Source organism: Amphiura filiformis, chromosome 4 (genome assembly GCF_039555335.1).
Source record: "Amphiura filiformis chromosome 4, Afil_fr2py, whole genome shotgun sequence".
NCBI lineage: Eukaryota > Metazoa > Echinodermata > Ophiuroidea > Amphilepidida > Amphiuridae > Amphiura > Amphiura filiformis.
The window spans coordinates 46375064-46399344 of record NC_092631.1 but is presented as its reverse complement, the minus strand read 5'-3'; the positions used below and the strand labels follow the sequence as shown (position 1 = coordinate 46399344).

General features: G+C 36.0%; 1 protein-coding gene across 1 annotated transcript in view; it reads left to right on the top strand.

Moving 5' to 3' along the window:
• The window catches only part of LOC140150965 (uncharacterized), a 39104-nt gene extending 16428 nt beyond the window's left edge, over nt 1-22676 (top strand). Inside the window, exons 2-4 of the mRNA XM_072173128.1 lie at nt 9385-9541; nt 15187-15349; nt 19694-22676. Of these exons, the coding sequence (XP_072029229.1) occupies nt 9385-9541; nt 15187-15299 (270 nt within the window). The 3' untranslated portion in view covers nt 15300-15349; nt 19694-22676. The remainder of the gene's footprint in view (nt 1-9384; nt 9542-15186; nt 15350-19693) is intronic.
• Nucleotides 22677-24281: the final 1605 nt, after the last annotated feature.

The window sequence follows — 24281 nt, the reverse complement described above, 5'->3', positions numbered from 1 at the left end:
ATAATCTACAGATGTTGCCAATTAATTTCAGACTTTTTTTTTCCAAGTCAATATCCCAGCAAATCGTCACCGCCGGGAATTGAACCCGGGACCTCATGCACTAAAGGCAAGTACCCTAACCATTGCGCCACGCTCTCCAGTCGAGGAAGGAAGGGGTTTGATATTTTACATTAATATTTTTCCAGTTTGGCTTCTATAGGGGATATCAGTAACTATATCAGTCGAGTGAATTTAATCGATTCTTTGTGGGATAGGCTTTTACGACGGGAATTCATAACAATTAGTGGGTTTTTAGCGGGTTCGCCGTCGGACAAGTTTAGAACTGCCAAGCTTTCGTCAGGAGTAGCTCTGACTTCTTCAGGACAAAGTACCTAAGAATGAGACATGTAGACCGCCCCTTGCCTACTGATGGCTCTGAAAAGAGCCGTTCACTGAAGACTGTCCCTTGTCAACAGAGAACAAGCAGATCTCGCCTATCTGCTAATATAAAAGGTTTTGGTGGCTCTGAAAAAAGCCGTTCACTGAAGACTGCCCTTGTCTACAGAAACAAGCAGACCTCCCCTATCTGCTGATTTTAAAGGTTTGGTGACTCTGAAAAGAGCCGTTCACTGAAGACTGCCCCTTGTCTACAGAAATCGACTCTGCCCTTGGCTTCCTCACTTGTCATGCTGGTGAAACAATGCGAACGTTCAAATCTTGATGAAACAAAAACATCCACCAATGTACCATATTCATTATACGGGCTATCTATTTATAGAACTTGTATGACCTTCATGGAGAATGATACCTATTATTTTACTTACAATAATTTGTACAAAACATGCTTGGCAAAAGACCGATGAATAATTTCTTTCATAAATACACAAGCACCAATAAGAATAATTTTAAAGAAAGAAAGAAATAAGAACAAAACACAGATTGAACTAATAGCCGAATTAAATTAAAGCGCAATGCTCATTCGTTCATAAATAATAATTTACACTGGCCTACAACATAATATGTTCGGAAAATTAGCGATCACAACAACTTACATTACCAACATCCTAGACGCATGCTCTGGCTTCTTACTAATTATGTTGTTTTGTGTATTAATTAACCTTCCTGTAGCTCATTTCACTATCTATTTTGATGCTTAATAAATTGCCCGATGTTATCCGGATGATTGCAAGACTCACAGGCGTGACCTGGCTTGTGTGAAGTGATAGATCGTTGGGCTATATTTAGCTTCTAAATTGACTTGCCTGGTACATACTCAAATTGCAGACGACTGTGATTTGATTTCATATTGGTGCTATTCATACGCCACTTTTAGATCTAGATAAATCACTCTAAAGTAGTTAGAGTTTATACCAGTGGATCAGAGTGATCAGACATTTTAATGATTAAAATTGCACTTCTCTGATCAGAATTTAGACCACTATAGGTGAAAATCGTTACACGGCAGTAAAACCACGACAAGCCCACGTACATATGCTTTTTTGTTGTTGAAAATTTGATTCTATTTCAACGACTTAGTAAATCTGGATTTAGGAGTGACTATATCGCACAGGTAACAATATAAATTGCTAGGTTGAGCTGATCGGTATAAAATAGCTTCATTTTCACTTCGGTGAAGATTACTGTGCGATACGGGAAACAGATTAGTAATCAAAGGTAAATAAGAGATTGATCCATGGTTGTTTGATGGATCATTTTATTAATTTTTCAAACAAAACATCATGTACAGCCAAATTTTAGGCTTAAACAACTAAAAGTGATATCATGCTAATGTATACAGATGCTTTTGAGTCATTCTCAACTTTAATTTCCCCTCTTTTACCAAATTATTCACTTTTTCGAAAATGTATCTATTAATGACAAAATTGGTGGCGCTATTTAGTTACTGGAAATTACTCTTTCAAGCTTTTAATACAAATAATTCCTTTTTATTGTTTGATATAATGTGTTTATAAAATTTCCTTCTTGCTTGTTTCACCTATTCCAGCTGTTTTAATGGCAGTATTAATCACCTAAGGGACCGTTCACAAACACTTGTAAGGGGGGGCCTGATGCAAAAAAATTATCGCGAAAATTTTTCGGGGCCCCCCTTTACAGACCTCGAAAATTTCAGGGCCCCCTTTTTGACATGAAAATTATGGGTCAACCCCATAGAAAAGCATATAAACTCAATTTTTCCAGGAAAATTTGTGGTTATTTTTTTCAGGCCCCCCCTTAGGAGGGTCAAAATTTTCAGGGCCCCCCTTTTTGCATCAGGCCCCCTTACAAGTGTTTGTAAACGGTCCCTAACCCCTGCAAATAAAGAAATATGATTTAGGATAAATAGCGCCATCTATAGTTTACATTTAGTTAATAATGAAGCCAATTCTATTATATCAAACAACCGTGGATCAAACATTTACAAGCTATACTATATAAGTATTCAATAACCACATAATCCCCATTTCTACCTACAACGACCAGTCACTCCAAATCGCATCAGATACATACATACCTCCCCCTCCCCATACACACACCCCACCCCCCACTCCTCCCCCATGATCAAACACACCCCTTCGCCCCTCCATACACACCCTCCTCTCAAGCATTACATACACAAATTATACAGCTTAGAGTGCTTTTGCAATTATCTCACTCATTGACAATATATCCGGCAAGAGATCTAAAGTTAAGGCGAATGAATCCAATGAATTGATATAAATCACTATGGACCACAAGAGCCTCATCCCAATGGCATAGTCCAATAACCTCAATTACATGATCATAGTGCAAAATTTGACCTCAAGTTGCAAGTATGAGTTTTTGTACCCAAATTTTCAAAGGTCATTCAATTAATGTATTGGGGTTAAAGAACTGTGCCCCTGGTAGATAAGCATCTTGTGGATCCTAGTGAATAGGAAAAAAAATACGATTTGCTGAGTAAAAATAGAAAACAATCACTCCTTGGACAATGTTGGATGGAGATAAGATTTCTTTATTCTAGCATGTCTCAGATTGCCTCAGTAATTGCTTTAGCGATAATATTAAAACTGCTGCACTACTAGTACTCTTTCTTCAACTGACTACATGTATTGCAAATAATCTATCAATATCAGTCTTTGATACAAAAATCATGTATGTATAATATATTCTTTTGATATACCAGTGCAGTCAGTACATTAAATCAACATTATTATTACATCGAAAAGAATTTAAAAAAGACCAGCAGCTGGTCACAAAACTTGCATTATACCGCTAAATTCAATATTGCACTATTGAACTACAGCATATTTGCTTGTTTTCAAAGCTATGGGTTTTATGAAGGGAAAGTTTTCTCATTTGAAAATTCTGTATAAGACATCGCTCACAATGTCATCGCCCCGATATCTTCATGGCAGAAATCGCCATGGTAGGTTGAATCCACAGCCACGCATGGCCATTTTGTTCCGACCTTTGAGACGCATAATGAGCCGAGGGACATCCGACTAAGGCTACTGACAATAGCCTGGTAATTTACCTCTCTGTGTGTGAGCATGTATACGCCATTATGAGGTCAATGGTCATATGCTTTTAGACTGCTTGAATATTTTTGTCAGTTTTTGAGTTCAAGACGCAATGGTTCTTTCTCAAGACGCAAGCTAACGACTATCATATCCGTTGAACACATATATTCAAGTGCAAGGAACAAAATCTGGCTTCTTTAGACTAAATCAATTACGGGAGTTATTCATCATTTTCTACCCCAGTATCCAAAGATTTATCGTCTGAATATCAAATCGTGCATAGCACATTCACGTGTATCGATCCCGGGTATTCATTTCAGTGTCTCTGCTGTATAATGTAATTATTAACCGGGCGATGTCGGTGTGCATCGACAGATTGATTTGAGACACCAGATTTATTCTGTACATGTCAATCTTTAAATCATTAGCATAGTCCTTATGGTAACGGGGGACCGCCTTGATGAGTAAATGACAGCAAACCAGTGAAAAATACCCCAAAACTCGGTCAGTGGAGCTCCGTCCGTACATGTCAATAGCGACATTATCGATTAGATTAGTCGACCGTAGCGGACAATTCGATCGCTCATTGGATTAATATTATCACGTGGTAATAAATTTGCATCGGACAATAGATTACTATAATGGTTTAGTACTGTATTATATCGGTTTAATCTTCACTAAGCGGGTTTATGGCTGGAAAGGTCACGGTGAATTTGCCGTGGACATAACTGCACTATGTACCACATCGCCAAATTGCGCAATGTATAACGCAAGGCATTCCGAGTACTGGAAAGACGACGTTAGTTTGACTATTCCATCCACGCACCTGTTTCATAAACAAAATTGGACTGCGCGCACGTGATCGTCGAAGCCATTACCTTTTGCTATTTCATGTTGTTGACTTGTTGCATGGAAGTAAGAGCCTCGTCCATAATAGCTTGTTGTAATGAATCGTGAAAATGGCTTCGCTTTATTATAGTCATTAATGTTAAGACAGGTTGACCATTGAATTCAGTTGATAAATTACCAAAGCTGAATCCCTGGGACGACCAAATGATTTATATTTAGCCCACGACTGCGATTGTACTTTTTTGCTTTCTTACGTTGGTTGGATTTAATATGTACTCAACTTATTTTATTTTATGTCTGTTTGGACTGTGATTTTTTTCTGTACAGAGAACCTTTGTGGATAGCAATGCTTTGTGCACTGTTCAAAACTGCTATCTGTAAAGATGTTCGATATATTTATGGATATGACGTCTTTGGTCATCCAACATGACTATAGCGATAGAATTATTTTAATCTTAAAGCCATAATCAACAATTTGGGTCAAATTTTAATGTTGTTATTCTTTGGCAAATAATAATTATTTATCAAGAAGGTTATTTTAAGCTCAAATAATCTAGTGTACTCAAATATATGTAAAAATACTGCGGTTGAGTTTCACCTTATAATTCCGTTATTGGCGTAATTGATATCGCATTTACGTTGGGTTTTTTTACGTCTGGTTGCTATTTGGAAATCTATTTATTTAATATTCAAAACAATTGTGCATGAAATTCACTTATTAAGACAGGGGTTACCAAAATAAGTACATTTTAAGCGCAAAGCATTATTGACTTGCGAACTAAATAGTATAATTGTAGTAATAATTACTCTATTTACGTCAAATGTCACAAATCATATCCATAATAGCAACCTTCAAGCCGAATTGGCGTTAATACCTGTGCGTAGTGCACTGTAGACTATGCCATAGTCGACTTTTGATAGATAAAAATATGTTATATAATCATAATGAACACATTCAGTTGAACTCGATATTATACTGATATTATTTTATTACATCAAAATACTAGTAAATGGTTATGAAAAAGTTTATATAATTATATTAACAGTAAAGTATATATACGTAGGCTTATTGAATGCTACATATTATAATGGCACTTCAATACTGAACAGTTCTAATTTTAGAATCTACCAGTTTAATAATCGCGAAAGCCCGAGTTAAAAATCGACTATGTACATTGAATTTTTAACAGGACTTTGACCGGGGACTTCGTCCCTAACACACACTGTCAATCATACTTGTTTATTAATCCAATTTAACCGCAAGCCTAGTACGTACAAGACGCGCTCATGCTCCTAGTACACAAAGGGCCGCATAGTTGTGTACCATGTAGTTATCAATGGTAACGGCACGTGCCCGAAGGATTTAAACCATAACGAGATCTGGGCGACCAATCACAAGCCAGATCCATTTAAAGATGCATTACATCATGGCTAATTTTAGTTAGGCCAGTAATTGGCCTAACTCTCTGTAGAGTCCCATGTTAAGAATCTTAACCGCAATCCAAAGTAAGTAGTCCACTTGGGAAGCCAACAAACAGAGGGAGTAAGGTGACTAAAAAGATCAGATGTTTTAAGAGTATGCACAATGGACAAGTGGACTACGGAGAAGTCTAAGTGCACTAGAGATCACTAGTCTACATGTTTTTAAGCAACCCACATTTGACCATCATTGTTTTAAATTTGACATCAACTTGTGGAGTATTCAGTTTTTATATAACAGACAATCATTCTACATTTTCATAAGCAAAAAGGTTAAAGAATTGTGTACAAACAGATGAAGATGTTTCAGATCCAAGAAGTTGGCCATCAATCGTGTGCTAAATACTAAACACTACATTGCGACACTATCTGACAGTAACATCTTCCACCTTTGTTGTTCAGTTCTTTGTATTACTATAAAGTATCAAGTTAATGTCAGATTTCAACTGACGAGGTCAATTTGGCAGACGATTTTTCATTTGATTTGAAAAAGAATAATCTTGAATAGCTGCTCTGCACGATTGTTTGATGTGATCATTTATTAATTTTTCTAACAAAATGATATATAATGTTCAATTCTAGACCTGGGCAATACCAACAACGATCACACTTTATTTTTGTAATTTTTATTACATAAACTGTACATTTGTGTGAAAACTGAGGGCGCTATTTACATATATTTTGAATTTGAATTAGCCAATTAATATGAGTTATTCCTTACATATTAATTTTTCTAACAACATGATATACGGTATAATGTTCAATTCTAGACCTGGGCAATACCAACAGCGACCACACTTTATTTTTGTAATTTTAATTACATAAACTGTACATTTGTGTGAAAATTGAGGGCGCTATTTTCATATATTTTGAATTTGAATTAGGCAATTAATATGAGTTATTTCTTATATTTCATGATAAAAAGTTTTTTGAAAATTTCCTTCCCATTTGGAAAAACGGTGCCATGATCCATTTGTTGGTCTTTTTTTCTAATGTCCTAATACCATTATACAAGTGTCTACCCATTGTAAAGATGCAAACAAGATGTAAGATAAATAGCGTCATCATTGTTCATCTTTTCTTTAAAATGGCACAGTTTTACATGCCATCAAACATTCGTGTCTGGAAAGTGATGATAACCTCATTGGTTGTATTTAATAATTTTTGTATCATGAAAAAGTTAAAAATGTTCGTACATCATTGAAAATAGATCTTTTACTTAAAACCACCTCAAATATTAATTCCTCCGATGAGAATGCGATGAGATAACACGTTACAATGCAGCTATATCATTCAATTCCAGCAGTACCAATGCGTAACGAGAAGATTGTGTTTTATGCTATGGATAAACTGTTATGATTGTTTTATCACGCCTGATACTTTGTTAGATTGGATCCGTAACGAGACATTGCAAATCGTGGTGTCACTTAACGTAAATTTGGTTCTATGTTTTGTTTAAAAATAAACAAGAATTCAGGGAACAAATCAAAAGTTCGATGACGTTTTATAAACGAAAATCCTTTCGTTGGGCGAGATTTATATATTATCGCAGATTAATATCTTTATTTTTTATTTGGATAATTTTCCGGGGAAATTTCTTGGCACATCTCACGAGAATATCACAAATTATGAATTCATGCCCTATGCGTCGTCTGCTTTTTCAAACATTAAGATATAGTCTAGAATATATCAAGCACGTCGCTTTTGAAGTGGGTTTACTTTTCAGCGAAGTAATGAAAACCTAACAATTACTGATCAAAGTATAGTGCACACTTATTAGAAATGTCTAGTCGAATTTGACATAGGGCCTACATAGTCGTAGTAGAATAAGATATCACATGATTTGTAGTTCAAATTTGACCAGAAAACACGTCAAATTTGATTCAATCCGTGTTAAATTTGACTCAATCCGTGTCAAATTTTAACTAAATACGTGTCAAACTTGATACGGATTTGACTCAATCCTTGTCAAATTGACTCAATCCGTGACAAATTTGACTAGAAATTTAGTGATATATTTTACTATCAAATTCGACTTAACCTTTTATGAGTCTATACAGAATGAACATTTTGCCGTGTAAATGTCTGAAATAATGTTCCCATCACCTAATATCTTTATTTTTAATTTGGATAATTTTTGCTGACATCTCACTCGAAATATCAAAAAATATGAATTCATGCCCTATGCATCCTTTGCTTTCTATTACACACAAAATGTAATGGGCTATTCCACTTGAAATTTACACTACCCCTGTGGAAGATTTTGGAAGTACATTCCACAGGGGGAGTATGTTTTTCAAATGTAATTGGTCACGATTAATCATTTTGAAACTCATACTCCCCCTGGATTATGGCTTTACCTATATCTTCCACAACTGGAGTAAGTATTTCAAATTCAAGCTACCCATTTGTCTATTCTATTCAAAACTTAAACTCCCTCTGTGGAAGACATAAGCTAAATCTTCCACAGGGGTGGTGTGGATTTTAAATGGAATAGCCCAATGTCGATGACATCAACTCATAATATGCCTAATGAGTCAGCAAATTAGATTTCACACACAAACCTAAGAGTGTTTGACATTTTGTTAGTTGTTACAATATTTGTCTCATGATTAATTCACCAGTATTGGATTCATCGGTAATTCATCGGTATGCTACTCTTTATTGGTCCAAACAAGTTAACCAAGCAATATCTGCAATTCCTAACAACTTAACAACGTAATGTCCACAAATTTAATTCCATCGTGCGAGTATAAATTCAAGCATCTTGTATAATATGAATAATATAACAGTATTAAATTAGTACCTGTACATCAGACGTTTTCAGACCGACTGTTTCTTTAATCATGAATCAGTTATGTAACATTGTCTGTCACAAAGCGACGAGGTTTTCTTTTGCTTTGGTTATGATTTCTTTAAGGGGTACTACACCCCTCGATAAATTTGTGTCTATTTTTGCATTTTTCTCAAAACTAATAACACAGTGGTAACAAAAGTTATGTATGTTATAGGGGCAAGGAATCTAATTACTACACTGGAATTTCAGTGACCTAAGACAAGCGGTCTGTTATTTATGATCAGAAATAAGGTACCGCTAGGATGTACTTCGTTTCCTATCATATATACTGAACCGCTTGTCTTGAGTCACTGAAATTTCAGTGTAGTAATTGGATTCCTTGCCCCAAAAATATACATAACTTTTGTTACCAGTGTGTAATTATTTTTTGAGAAAAATGCAAAAATAGCCACAAATTTACCACATGGGTGTAGTACCCCCTTAATGTATAATATACATTAAAGAAATAATAACCAAAATTATTATTTCTTTATACATGCAGTTGTACATGCATTTGTAGGTATTCGTATTTTGATTCTGTGAAGCATTATACATGTAGTTGTAGGTATTCTTATTTTGATTATGTGAAGCCGTGTTATGAAACGGCCGCATAATAAACACTATTAACATTATAGTCAAATTAAGGAAAATTGTTATTATCATTATTTTGGTTATTATTATTATTATTATTATTATTATTATTATTATTATTATTATTATTATCATTATTGATCATTTCAGATGGTAATCATGGAGGAGGTGGTCACTGAAATCCCGCGAGAATTCAGCGATACAAATAGGACGGGAAGACGAAATGCATTGCCAGATGTCCTCTCTGATATAAATGAAAAAGCAGATCCAGACACAATAGTGAGGAAGCTAGACCAGCTGACATTAGGTAAAATGGGCTATTCCATTTAAAATCCACACTACCCCTGTGGAAGATTCAGCTAAAGTCTTATACAGAGGGAGTACGAGTTTCGAATAAAATAGACAATTGGGTATCTTCCATTTGAAATACTCACTCCAGTTGTGGAAGATAAAGGTAAAGCGATAATACAGGGGGAGTTTGAGTTTCAAAATGATTAACCCTGACCAATTACATTTGAAAAACATACTCCCCTATGGAACATATTTCCAAAATCTTCCACAGGGGTAGTGTGGATTTCAACTGGAATAGCCCAATACATGTCTCTTGTTTTATCATGTTTACCCTATGCTGCAGCTGACCATCGGGTTGTTATCAGATATATAATCAGCTAATATAGCCAGATCGAATCTGACCAGGGAAGTGCCACTAGGTCTTCACAACTAATTGTAAAAATAAATATGTCAGCTATCAGGGATATATTACACTAGTTATTAATCAAGACTAGACATGCAGCTCAGATGGCCTGTTTTTCAAAGTGACATTTCAACTTCACCTTGGTATATATAAAAAGAAGCTATATAATCTCGTACATAACTAAATAATGAATTTATTACTATAGGGTAATAGTAATGCTCTGCGTGCTAGCCATGCGCTTCAATGGAAAAAGTTCAAGTTTTGAAATATTTTCTCAAAATATCAAGAGCTATCTTAAGAACTACTGGATCAATACTAGGCGTGTTTGTACTCATTTTAATCCATTTTTCATACTGATTCCAAATATGGTAATGAAAATTTACATTTCTGAAATTTTTGAATTAAAAAAAAAATTGAAACTTGTCGTCTGCAGTCGACACCCGCGTAAGGAGAGTTAAAAGGGATTCAGAACAGACTGAAAACAAATATAATGAAAAGAAGTAAGTATATCAACAAATCCCTCCACTTAGGGTTATCCTTCCTGTTTGTAGGCGAGAACAGCTAGAGTTCCATGGTATGAGAGAACAGCATTTAATGAATAATAGATTTACAGACAGACTATGAGCTTTATTCTGTAATCTTTTGTTAGCTGTCTTGATACAGCCAGCTCGGAGCTCCTGTTATTTTTCCATCCAGGACAAAACCCTAATCATAAATAATAGAATAATATTATAGTATACTATTATATTCAAAATGACAAGAACCCGATCCCGAACCCCATTCAAAAAATAATATACTCGCGGTCAGCCTTTCCGCCCGCTTGAATGAGTAGAAAACATAACATTGCAATAATGTCTTTTTCTTCAACTTGTAAACATGAAAGAAAGATAACATTTTTATCGTTGTAAACAATAAATTTCATAGATGTTGGAGAAAAAATTTAATAACCACATGGCCAATTTTTCATAAAAACTTAAATTACATCCACATTTATCTTCAGAGTGCACAAACAATTGTGCTGCAGTTTGAACCCAAAGAGAAGACGTTCTTAGCTTTATACTTATATCAACGGTCATCAACTTCTTGAGACAAAATTAAATTATCACATGCACATTTGACCTGCTACCACGAAATGAGCGTACAGTCGCAAGTTGTAGTTTCGAGATGCCCTAGCTGCTGCGTTGGTGTTCTTTGTTTCACAGTTTTCACACGCATGTGTTCAAGTCAGTAGTATGTCTGTATGCCCTCTGTGAATGGGGACACAATGGGCCATTCACAAAGGGCATACTACTGGATTAGACAGGTGCGCGGCAAACAAAGAACATCAACTTAGCAGCCAAGATATCTCGAAACTACAAACTTGCGACTTTACGCTTATTTCGTGGCCGCGGAGTTGACAGTTAAATGGCCAGTGGATATGTTAACGTTGAAAAACAATCATGTGCACCAGGCTGGAATCGAACCGGCGACATTTGAATAACTGTACACCGACGCTTCAACCACTGCACTGAGCCACAAGTAGGATATATCGTTTTTTGTAACTTTGAGAACAAGTACAAAATATATATAGTTCAAGCATGCATCAATACGTAAGCGATAAGTACCCTATTCATTTCTGATTATTCCTTATTTTGTCTCATCACATTTGTTCTTGTGCAAAGATTGGTGAATAAATATGTTTGAATGCATACTTGAACCACTTTTTTGTACTTGTCCTCAAAATTACAAAAAAATGACGTGCTTTAGGTAACTATGGTAACTATCGTAACAGGGTGATATTATATACTGAATGGATTGGAGCAATAGACATGGTAGGTATAAATGTACTACCATTAGTATTAGTAACCTGAAATCAAGGCCAGTGTCACTCTAAATGGAGTCGTAATCCATATCATGAAGTACAAGTTATTCATTTATTCATTTTTAGGCAGGCTACTATAAAAGCAATGAGCAATATATTGATGATATGCCTACTTATTTCAAACATGATAGAATACGATTAGAGTACGATGACCTTGTTTCAAAGTAATAGAAAATGAATGTTTATGAACGAGGATAGCCAGACCATGACTTTGATTCCAATTTATTGATGGAGGATACCACTTTAATGCTCTGCGTGCTAGCCAAGCGCTTCAACGGAAAAAGTTCTCAAGTTTTGAAATATTTTCTTAAAATATCAAGAGCTATCTTAAGAACTACTGAACCAATACTAGGCTTGTTTGTTGTTTGTACTCATTTTAATGTATTTTTCATGCTGATTCCAAATATGGTCAAGAAAATTTTGAATTCAGAAATTTTGAATTAAAAAAAAAAAATTGAAACATGTCGTCTGCAGTCGATACCCGCGTGAAGAGAATTAACTGATACATGAATAGAGCTTGTGACAATGACCCCGCTGACGCAAGGATGATGCTTCCTCTTTGGTCACAAAGCCTATCCGTATAATGGGCGATGCCTCTAGCGAATTTTGACTTTTTGTCATTCGAAAGCCGCAACAGCTTGTATAGGTTAATGTTAGAACGTGAATTATTTGGTATAAATATTTTTATAAATTAATTTATTGGAATGATTATGTTTTGTTCAAGTGTAATGAGAGTGGTTGGTGATTTTAAATTGATAATTAACTTCTATATACATTATCTATGGTCATACTATTTTAGAGGACTTAATAAAAGATGCTTAAATGTATCTGAATATTCACGTGAAGTTGTCCAAGGTCACCTCAAGTTTTTCATAATATCAATGTTTGAACATATTAAGCTAGAATGGTGGTATAAAAAAGACAAACGATTCTTTCTAACCGATCAGTTGAGCATGTTCAATATTCGAGTACAAACATCGCCACCGACCCATAGACCACTTGCTTTTTTCTCCTTTTATCATTGTTTATTCAATGGTCCCAACAAATTCGTTGCAGAAGACAATATACCATTTTCCAGTGGTATAGGTGATCGAGGTAATGTTAAGACCACCTGAAAAAATATGATAAATGTTGATCGTGAATAATGTTTATAACCATTGGAAATAAATCAATTTATTGGGCTGAAACTAGACAATTGAATTCACTGTCAATTACATTACTGCTATACTACAAGCTAAAATTAAATTAAGGACACCACAATTTAAGAGTTGATGAAGAATGTTAACATGGTTAATGGGGTAAATTTGTAGATAAATAAAATTATGACTGTGATAGCATAGTCTATTCATTGATGTGCAAGGTAAGCCATGTATGTTCATACCATCTGCAGTCTTTGCACATTATACGGTACTTTAATAAACATCTCAAAAAAAGTAACTACCCCCCCCCTTAAACAATGGCCATTATTCAAAAGGGGCTGTTGTATTGCAAATCTGAAAAATGCGTTGGAAGCAGAATTTATTTCTGCGCATTTTAACACCTCATTTGATACGATAGCCCCGAAAACAATAAAACACCGGTCAATTTAATGTAGTAAGGTCCAGATTTGAAAGTTGCACTTACATACAAATTTTTACAATATAAAAACACTCAGATATCATTACACAGATTTCCTTCCATTACACTGAATGCAAAATCAATAGAATTTACTGCAACGTTCAGATCTTGGGTTACATTGATTTAAATGTACGCTGTGACGTCAATGTCTAGTCAAATGCTACAAATGAGGTGTCAAAATGTGTAGAAATAAATTCTGCTTCCAACGCATTTTACAGATTTGTAATACAATCACCCGTTTTTGAATAATGGTCATTAATTAAGGGGGTCAGTTACTTTTTTTGAGATGTTTATTTAATGTGATGTGTTTCATAACTTATAGTGCTGCAATAGAAAATGGAATATCAATAAAATGTATTTTTACATACAAGGCAAAATTTTATATTGCAAGGCAAAATCGTCTACTGCAAGGCAAAATAAAGAATAAATAATGAAAGTTATTGAAGAATGTATAGATGAGGGAATTTTAAAACTGTGGCATAGTTTCGTCATTCATGTAGCTACCTACCTTTCCTGTACCAGGCAAACCATATTCATGCCATTATAGCAGAATAGAGAATTTGTAATGCATGGTGTTTCATAAAGTGGAAAAACTGCGTTGCAATCATGAAAAAACGTAGTGCTGAAAATAAAACTACATGTATTGCCTAATAATGCAAGCCAAAATAAAGGACATCACAGTTTAAGACTCAATGAAAAATTTAGTTCAGGGAAACTTATAAATAGATAAAATTAGTACTGTGACATAGTTTCTTCATTCATGTGCAAGGCAAACACCATTCATGCCAATATAGCAATCATTGCACAATTTGAAGATTTGTTGTGCGTGGTATTTCGTTAATCAGAAAAACTACGTTACAATCATGACCAAAGTAATTTACATTTGATTTGAGTTCGCTTGAGTGTGGTAACATGCAGTACTTACTGTGCCTCGTGCGTGTATATTTTTTTTTTTTCGATTGGCCTGATGTAATACGTTGTCTTTTCTCCGTGTTCTCATTAGGAAATGAATTTGGAGAAAACCTTCTGATAATAAAATACTATGCTGAGCCATTAGCCTGGGTGGCTCGCGCTCCAGTAATTTCAGATGATTGACCTTAGTAATACATCAAAGAATGTCTTCCAATTCATGAAAACAAATAGATAATCAGCTTATCGGATTAAAAGCTTAGAGGGAAGGTCTTGCTGCTCAACGAGTGTTTGTAATTATCAGAAGGTTTTCTCCAAATTCATTCTCTAATGTTTAGTTCCATGAATTAATTTGATGTTGGAAGGACAAAATTTATTCCCCCATCATCGTTTCATAGTTAGAACATTTACATAAACATGTAATTTGAATCCAGATTAAAGGAGTATTTCGTGATCCCAGCATCCTCTTTTTATGACATTTTTCAGTAGATATCCACGAAAAAAGCTTATTCCCAAAATGTCAGTTGATTCCGATTTTGCGTTTGCGAGTTACAAGGCGATGCATGATTATGTGTATTACAGTGCTCCATATAAAAAATGTGTTGTAATTTCACGATATCTTTTTTAAACGATTTAATCTGCAAGATTGTTTTTGTTTTTGTACACAAACATTATGTAGCCAGAAGTTTCCATATAAAAAATCTCAACTGTTTTTGAGAAAAGTGGGGGAGATCATGCTGTAGATCACGAAATGCCCTTTCACAAGATGACTCGTGATCTCTTCTAACAATTCTCATCTTTATTTGATTAGGTTTTTTCTCTCATTATTATCGTATGAGCTCATCTATTTATTTTTTATGTTGCTATATAGATACTGGAACAAGCAGCCAGGGTGCCTCCACATCATCTAGTAGTACTAACCAGGACAGCAGTACCAAAGACAGAACAGACAAAGACAAAGACAGCAAAGAAGGACCGTCATAGCAAATGGGGACATATAGTTTGTGTAGATAGAATCACCACCAAATACAAAGGTACAGTAGCGTATATTAACGCATCATTACTCGGTGGTCACTCGATAGTTGGCCCAACAATAACTTAGAAAATGTTCTTGATCCTTCACACAGCTCAAAGAGTTTGCCATGATTTGCCATGGATAATTTCTGTAGATTTAGTCCATTGACTAAGGTCAGTGCCTATTGTTAAGGAGTTAAGAAGATAAAGAAATGCCAGAAGCTATTCTATTGTCATGGATATCCAACTTACAGTTATGTCAACATTTGGTTAATCATCCATAATAAAGGCAAATTTTATTATTCAAGGTTTATTACAACAATGCATATGGCAGCCAAAAGGCTGAATTACATACATGCTACAAAGAAATTGGCAACAACAAAACACTAAATATATCTTACAACAGCATGAAATCCAAAACGAAATCACATACAAAATATATATAACTGCAAACAAGCTAGCAAGAAATTATTGACCTGCTCCTGAAGCATCCTTGTTCCACAGCTGAACCATGTATGGGATGGGACTACGCGCGTATCTTTGAGTGCGCACCTTGGGTAAAGACAGGTGGTTAGCGTTTCGCAGGTTCCTACCAGTCTCCTTCCTGTAACCTGGAAGCCAGATACGGAAGTCAGGATGCTCCAGGAGTTTGTTGGCAAACTTAAGACAGATTTGATCGCGACGTGATCTCAGCTCAGTCAATTTGCAACGTTCTAGAGCATCTTGATAAGATGTGTATTTGAAGCCCAGCATGATTTTGCATGCCCGCAAATAATGACTATGTGTTTCTGTACGTTATATTGAAATCACTGTGTATACATCCATCCTAAAATCTGATTGCTATTATTATATGGGTGAATGGACAACAAAAGAATTGGTTTCTCCATAGGGCCTGTACTTAAGCAATTTTTGGAACTGGCCGGTGACTAAGTCTTTATTGGGCGAATTATCATGTGTCCACCAGTAACGTTTAGAGATTGACAAATGCTTGCCAATCTGACAATGGACTTCCCCAGCAAACACAAAACGTTTTACAGAAAACGTGTAAATGTTTCATTATATAAAGGGTATAAAACGTTTTAATAACATTCAGAAAACATTTTTGAAAACTTGATGCAAAACATTCCAACATATTGTTATTTAAGTGTTGACAAGATATTTTGCACAAATGTTTGCCAATTTGATGATTATGCCATATATCCTGAAAAAAGAACTTATGATTATGCTCAGAACTGTAAAGTGACATTAAAATTTGAATATGACGTACTTGTTCTATATAAATTTATGTGTTTGGTGTGGGTGTGTGTTTGTAATGTGCTGGGGCGTGTTTTTATGTGGTATAATATTCATTGACTATGGTGGGGGGTGGTGTGGTTGGGTTTTCGGATTGTTGTGTATGGCTTATTTTGGGTGTGTGGGGTGTGTGGTTTTCCTTCTGCCTCATGCATGTCTGCCTCAGGCCTCGGGCTTCCAACCTATCAATATGCCAGAGTACAGACTGACCTGAAATTCAAGGATGTAATGATCAATTATTTACATTGTAAATGCAGTGTAAGCCTTTATCTCTGTGCATGTCACCTAGATATGCCAGAAATGACACTCGTCGATAAAAGAGAAGATAAGCAATTGTCCTGTCAATAAATAATGACATGTTTTTGATAGCTTAGTTAGTAAGCAGCGGCCTACATAATTTTAACCAGTCAAATCAACGTTAATTTATTTGTTCAGTTTGAAAATTAATGCTAAGGAAGGACTAAAATTTCTTTTAATAATAGGCCTGATAAAAATACAAAATAAAATATCTGAGCTACAGAAACTATATTGAAAATCAAACATTTGTAATAATGCAAACCTTAAACTTATAATTTGTCTACCAAACTTTGAACATCACCTAAAAATTGAAGCATAGAAACTCAAGTAGCCACGATTTCATTGAATAAAATAAATGTTTGTATATACTTATGACCACTAGTCCTTCTAGATGAACTATATCCTCGCCGTCAGTAGTCCTTCTAGACGGGCTAGTGACCACTGCTAAAATGTGTCAAAATATGACAAATTGGAAAATGTTGCCAATCAATAGTCATTAGCAGGGACAGGCGATTTGCGCGGAAAAAATAGCAAATTGTGCGGAATTGCGCGGAACTTTGTTTTCAGTGCAAATCATGTATCCCTGCCCATAGAAAAAAAAGCCAATTGCGCGGAATTGCGCGGAAAAAAAAGTTCCGCGCAAATCGCTTGTCATTAGATTGTACAATATATGGCTAAACACGGCTTTGTGTGCTTACGACAGCTCAAACACACCCCTGGGCTGCGTGATACATTATACACACTTCAGTTACAAATCTAATGGCCGAATACTTTTGTCCGAAACAATGGTACCACTTTTATGAATAACCTGTCGGCAAACCAATTCGCCATCAAAGGAATAATACATTACGTAATATATTGTCTATCCATGTTATTTAAGATCCTTGGTAACAACCATGTGTTCATATTATTTATTGGTGGTCCTTTAAGAAAATAGGATTCAAACGTGATGTTTAACATGCCTAATTAGTGTTGGTTAGAAACCAAAGTGACACACGCAAACTCTATTTGACGTTTCACCTGGTTCTGAAGTCCATGTTCAAGGGCAAATATGTTCGGCTATTCCACCTAAAATCCATACACCCCTTATGGACGAAATGACCTTAATCTTCCACACAAGGAGTGTGAATTTCAAACGGGGTTACCTGAATGGGTGACTCCATTTTAAATCTACACCCCTCTGTAGCTCTGTGTGGGAGATTAACTTTATGCCTTCAATAGGGGGTGTAGGGTTTTCAACTGGAATAGCCCATTTATCTAGCCCGCGTGTTTTGTGCAGTTTATCAATACGATTTTATACAAGCCAAGTTCATCTAAGGTCATGTAAATAATACTAGGACATGAACGATTACCTATGGTGAAGGATGCATGGTTGGAGTTAATAAAGGGGAGGTGATAACATCAAAGATGATGAACGATGCTCAGTAAGGTAAAAAATAAATGCCTTTAGATTATTGTTTTTGCCATGTTAAGTAAATTGTGTAAATTGTCTGGCCGATTTGTTAGTTGGCTTCAATTTATCATCACACCCACCACACTGTATAGCTTTTTCTCAATGTGTATATCCCTTAGATATGATATTTTCACATGGGATATCTTCTGTAAAGCTATATGATATGATAAATGTAAATGTAAAACTTCAAAGGTGAACTCAGGTAAAGCTAATCATATATTCAATGGTGCATGATTGTTTCGACAGATGCTTAATGCTGAAATGCTCACATCACAGAGCAATGACTTCATTCGATCTGAGACGAATATAACTATAGTCTGTATATCTACCCCGAGTCACCGGCACTAGCTTTGAAGTTCAGCGTGTGCTGCGTTGGCTTAGCGTGGTTTCTTGCGTATACATATGCGGCACGTTGATCGCACATGTAAAAGTATGTACACGCACCAAGTAACGCTAAGTTAACGCAGAACACGCTGAACTTCAAAGCTAGTGCCGGTGACTCGAGGTAGATATCTAGACTATATTCGTCTCAGATTCGATGAAGCTGTTGTTAAATACTGTTGACTTCTCTTATGATAGGCAACCCTCTGTCGTCTTTTCCTTAATGTTTCTGTCGCGGTGTAAATCTATTATTTTGTAATTTCTGGCTTTATAGGTAAGAGCCAATTTCATCCATGCAGTACGAATACTGCATGATCAGATATGCTCTCATTTTCTTGCGAAGAATTATAGTTTATGAAAGAACAATATATATATATATGAAGCATTTTTGCGCGAATACTCCCTGCCTGTAGATCACGATTCAAAAATCAACCTGTTATTGACACTACACGATTATTCTTTTTAACCTCCTACACTCAGCAAATGAATGTGTTCACAAAGTTTTTGGTTTGAAGAAGGTACTTTGGTGTAAGGTGTGTGTGGGGTGTGTTTGCGTTTGTAAATGCCGTCAAACGAGGACCTACATATGGATACACACCGTAAAACGAGGACACACCTCCAAACGAGGACGTCCTCGGTTTGAAACTATGCCTAGGATGACGTAAATGATGCAAATATGCATATAAGATAGCATATAAGATAGGTCCCCCATAGCGGGTATAGGACGGGTCTCTGTTGGATAGTAAGTTGTCTGGTGTGTTTGCGTGAGGTCCACGGTGTGTCGATTAAAAACGGGTGTGTAAGTCCTCGGTTAGATCCGTCTAAAGTCGAGGTCCTCGTTTGAACGTATTTACAAACAGTGGGGTGTGTGTGTCGTGGGTGTGATTGCCAGTAAAAAAATTGATTAATAACTTTGTTATTTTGTGTGTGTAATTTGCAGATGTGCTACTAGTAGTATGGTATGTGCCATTTGGGTCGTCCATGAGATGTAGGGCAATGTGAGGAGCATCGAACTGTGCAGATCCCACACTACTACTAAAAGCTACTAAAAACTATGTTGCAATGAACAACAACAGTACGAATGGATTAACTGACAGTGACCTTGCGTCATTGGTGGTGTTACCTACCATAGGGTGCTGTCCGTTTTGGAAACTCAATTTTGATGTACCTAGTAATTACCACACCAAATAAACGGGATTTTGTCAACTATTTCGTCTTCAGTCTAGCCCTTGTGGATATGATCACAGCCGTTGGAATAATCCCGCTGCAGTGCCTTCGAATTGCCGGAGTATTTTCAGCCGAAGACTACGCCTGTGTCCTCGTTGTATTCTTTATTCTCACCGTTGCTCTTGCCTCTGTGTACAGCCTTCTGGCTGTTACATTTGAACGCCACTTAACCATAGCAAAACCGCTACATCGATTGAGATTGGATAATGTTCGACGATTAGTGCTATGGACGCTGATATTAATATGGGGATACTCTGTTGGAATCGGATCTTTAGTGCTTGTTCCTGGAATAAAAGATTCCTATGAGAACCGACTGGGCGAATCTTGTGGCATGAACCAGTTAGTGGATAATCAGGGATACAGCTTTTTTATACTGTGTAATTTTATAATCCCTCTACCCATAATGGTGATACTCTATGGTCATATATTTATAATTGCTAGAAGGCAGCTTCGTTCCGTGGTCGATCAAGTCCATCCGCAGACAGCAGACTCTGCCACAGTACGAATGCACGTTATTCGACGAGAATTCAGAACTGCGATGATTCTATTTTTCATAACAGCATACTATATATTGTCTTGGCTTGTTGTATTTGCGCTAGTAGCAGTATTTTATGTGAAACCACAAGATAATGCATATATGTTAACTTTCATAGAAATTATAATATATTTGAATACCGCGCTCAATCCATGGATTTACGCTTTGGCGAATAAGGCCTTGAGAAAGCATTTGATACGATTGATCACCGGACGGAGAGACAATCCAAGACGTTATTCTTCAGCCATTCCACGTGGTAGTATATCATCATCCGTGTCGTGGTCAAGGCGTCGTGATACGGATATCCTAGCACCTACTTCGTCGAGTGTAGGTTATTTATACTAGGATACGTCATTGGTGGCATGTCTATTCTCTAGCAATTGAGCGGTCGGCAACGCGAGGGAGGCAATTTGGTTGGAGAAGATCTCACACCACTAAAGCAGAGTCCCATAGAGATATGTGTTAAATATGCCTTAAGAAAACGTTATTTTATCTTCACATGAGCGACTCAGTTTTTAGCGACAGCTATGATGGTTGAAATCAGCCCTTACCTGATCCCTCTGGCTGGGAAAACAAATAGGTTGATCGTCATTATGTTTACGACTGGCACTCGAAGTCTACGATGTCCGTCCGGGAATCATCTAATTTACATTCAAAATCATGCCAGTGTTTCTGTAAAGAAAAGACTGCTTAAAATCATTAAAAATTGTTTTATCTCTCGCATCTGTGGTACACTTGCAGTATTTAACATTTCTAATCATGACTAATCAAAATTTTGCCAAAATAATGCAAAATTCTGCTCATTTTAATGCTTACTTTAGCTATCTATGAGTTTTTCTGAGAATCGAAATTACGGGCGCACAGCCATATAATTCTATTTGGTGGTGTGAAATCTGAACAGCCTCGTGTTGACTTATTCAAAGACTAATGGCCCTGATGCACCTCCACCTGTTTTGGCTGCCTTTCTGGTAATTCATTTGTTAGATTGAGGTATATGTTGCCAGAAATTCGACGAAATTCATCCAATGTTTTGGATATGGGTGGGGCCTGTGACCGCCTGTCATCATTGATCATGACTAACATTATGCTACATAATATCAATGGCATAATCAGAAGAAAGGCAAGGATGCCCCAACGAGCTAGCAGTGTATTAAAAACGATGTTCCCCACCTTGATCCTTGCAATGTTGTATTGCAAGTCTGCATTACCATGATATGAGGGATCACTCATTAGGTTTCACTACCTGAACAGAATTGATCATGTCTCACCTCCTTTTTCAACAAATCGACGGTAATAACTCTTGTAGTAAGAAATCAACATTTAACCACAAATACCCTAACTAAATACCACACAAGGTCATTTTTAATGTATCTCATTGACCCATTTGTGTTATAAACTGCCTCTAGCTATAATGCCAGCCTGGTGATCTGGTCACCTTATTGACAGATACCAACTTCAGGAGGGAATTCGATTTTTGATCAAATCTCTTCAGGCAGTGAAACCTAATGTGTCCAGAATGTTTTCCTGTGACAAGTCATTATCAGTATTACATATTCTAGAATGTAGCAGCACTGGTCGACAGAGTAAAAGGTGTGATGATAATGTGATGACGTCAACTGTTTACGGAAGTTACAATGACGTAACATGTCTACGGTCCGGAAGTTAGAATGGAGATATTGCTGTTGTTTAAATGAAGAACTTTATTGCAAATGATGATGATGAAATAAATGAAATATAATTGTGCTATATATGTGCACTTTTATATGTGCAACGTGCTCCAAAAGTGCAGTTTCCTAAGTATGCCTCATCAATGTCATTATATTATTTTGTTATATTTGTTGTATAAACATGATAAACAAGAACGAATGAATAAATTGTTGGTTTCGTAATTTGTGAAACCAAAGTTTAAATAGAGAGATGTATTGGAATAACACTGCAAGAAGGCATAGATGCCAAGAAGCCATATTGTACGGGTGTGTAGGGGTGTGGGTGTGTGGGGGTGTGTCAGTGAAAGGACAGCTTGGGTTCATGAACCTTAATTATTGTGACGTCTTGATAATTTTGTATAATTATTTGCCAAGAATAATCTAAAAATGACAGTATCATTGTATAAATCTTGAATTAATAATTACTACAACTGTACAGTAAAAATATGCGTGTGTCGTGTCAGTCTTTTGAAGGGGAACAGATCGTTATTCTGAAAGATTGTTATTCTGAAAGATCGTTATTATGAAATATCGTTATTCCGACGGGTCATTATTACTCCGAATGTTCATTACTCCGAATGTTCATTACTCCAAAGGGTCATTACCCTCAAATTTACGACAAGGTTCGTTATTCCGAATAGTCAATACTCGGAGTAACGACCCTTTGGAGTACCTCCTTTGGAACAACGGTCCTTCGAAATAACGAGGTGTTACCCTGTTAAACAGGCTTCAGTTTCTTTTCAACTGAATCAACTCGTCCGTTGATTTGTTCTTAATCATTTGAAAAAATGTTTTTACAATCGAGAATAGTTCATGCAACGAGTAATGTCCGTAAAATTGAGATCGATTGAGCCCATAGTTATTGGTAGAGCGATGAGTTGAAAAATATTAGATGAAACTGATAGCGAGACCAATAAAATATTGGACGTAAAACATACAATTTTATTATGTTTTGGATCCAATATTTTCACACATGTGGATTCATAATAAAACATAATAATGGTACATGTAGTTTGATGGACCAATGCGCCCATATTGTGCAATTTACCCGATTTTGGCCCAAAATACCTACGCTTTGTTTTGTTTTTCGCTGAAGAAAACAGGATACGCAGGACAGTGATGCTTTATTTTATTTTTACAATGTTATAGAAACCTCACACAAAAAAGAACTGAAAAATATTGTCTGGTCCATAAGATAGCAAACTTGTACATCCTGTTGTTCGGATATGTCACATTCGTCACCCGGATTATTCGTCAATCAACTCATCGCCAGGCTCCAAATTGAACAAATGTTTAATTTCATTTTATTTAGGATTCAAACCAAGGATAAAAAACACAGAAAAGCACACTTATTTCCACAGTGGTCCTATGTTGTTTTTGTTTAATGCAGTGCTCTGCGTGCTATCCGTGCGCTTCAACAGAAAAAGTTGAAATTTTGAGATATTTTCTCAAAATATCAAGAGCTATCTTCGGAACCACTGCACCAATACTAGGCGTGTTTGTACTCATTTTAATACATTTTTCAAGCTGATTCCAAATATGGTCATGAAAATTAACATTTCTGAAATTTAAAAAAAAAATTGAAACATGTCGTCTGCAGTCGACACCCGCGTGAAGAGAGTTAATAAACATTCCCTTTCATTCGCCATTATAAATTTCCCGTCATATTTCTGCCATATGCATGTATATGTTATATTATGTTTTTCTCATCCTCTTCCCCATCTTGTTATTCCGCTTAAATTAGCACAGGCTTTACTTAATTCTTTTCATATAAATATATCACCCTTAAGTGCAAAACTGCAAGATTCACTGAATCGGTTAATTGTTCGCAGAACAATGCACACAGAGTAGTAGCTAAAATGTAATAAATTTAAATGCATCCACAAAATTGAAGCTAAATTTAGAAATATTGTATTCACAGCTTGTCTTCGAAATCAATTTGGTAAATAAATTCAACGTTATGTTTTGAATTTATACGATGTAGGGATACAATCGTGTACTTGCGGCAGTGTCTATCCTTTCAAAAGCTTACCATGCATGATTTGTGAAATTATTTTGGA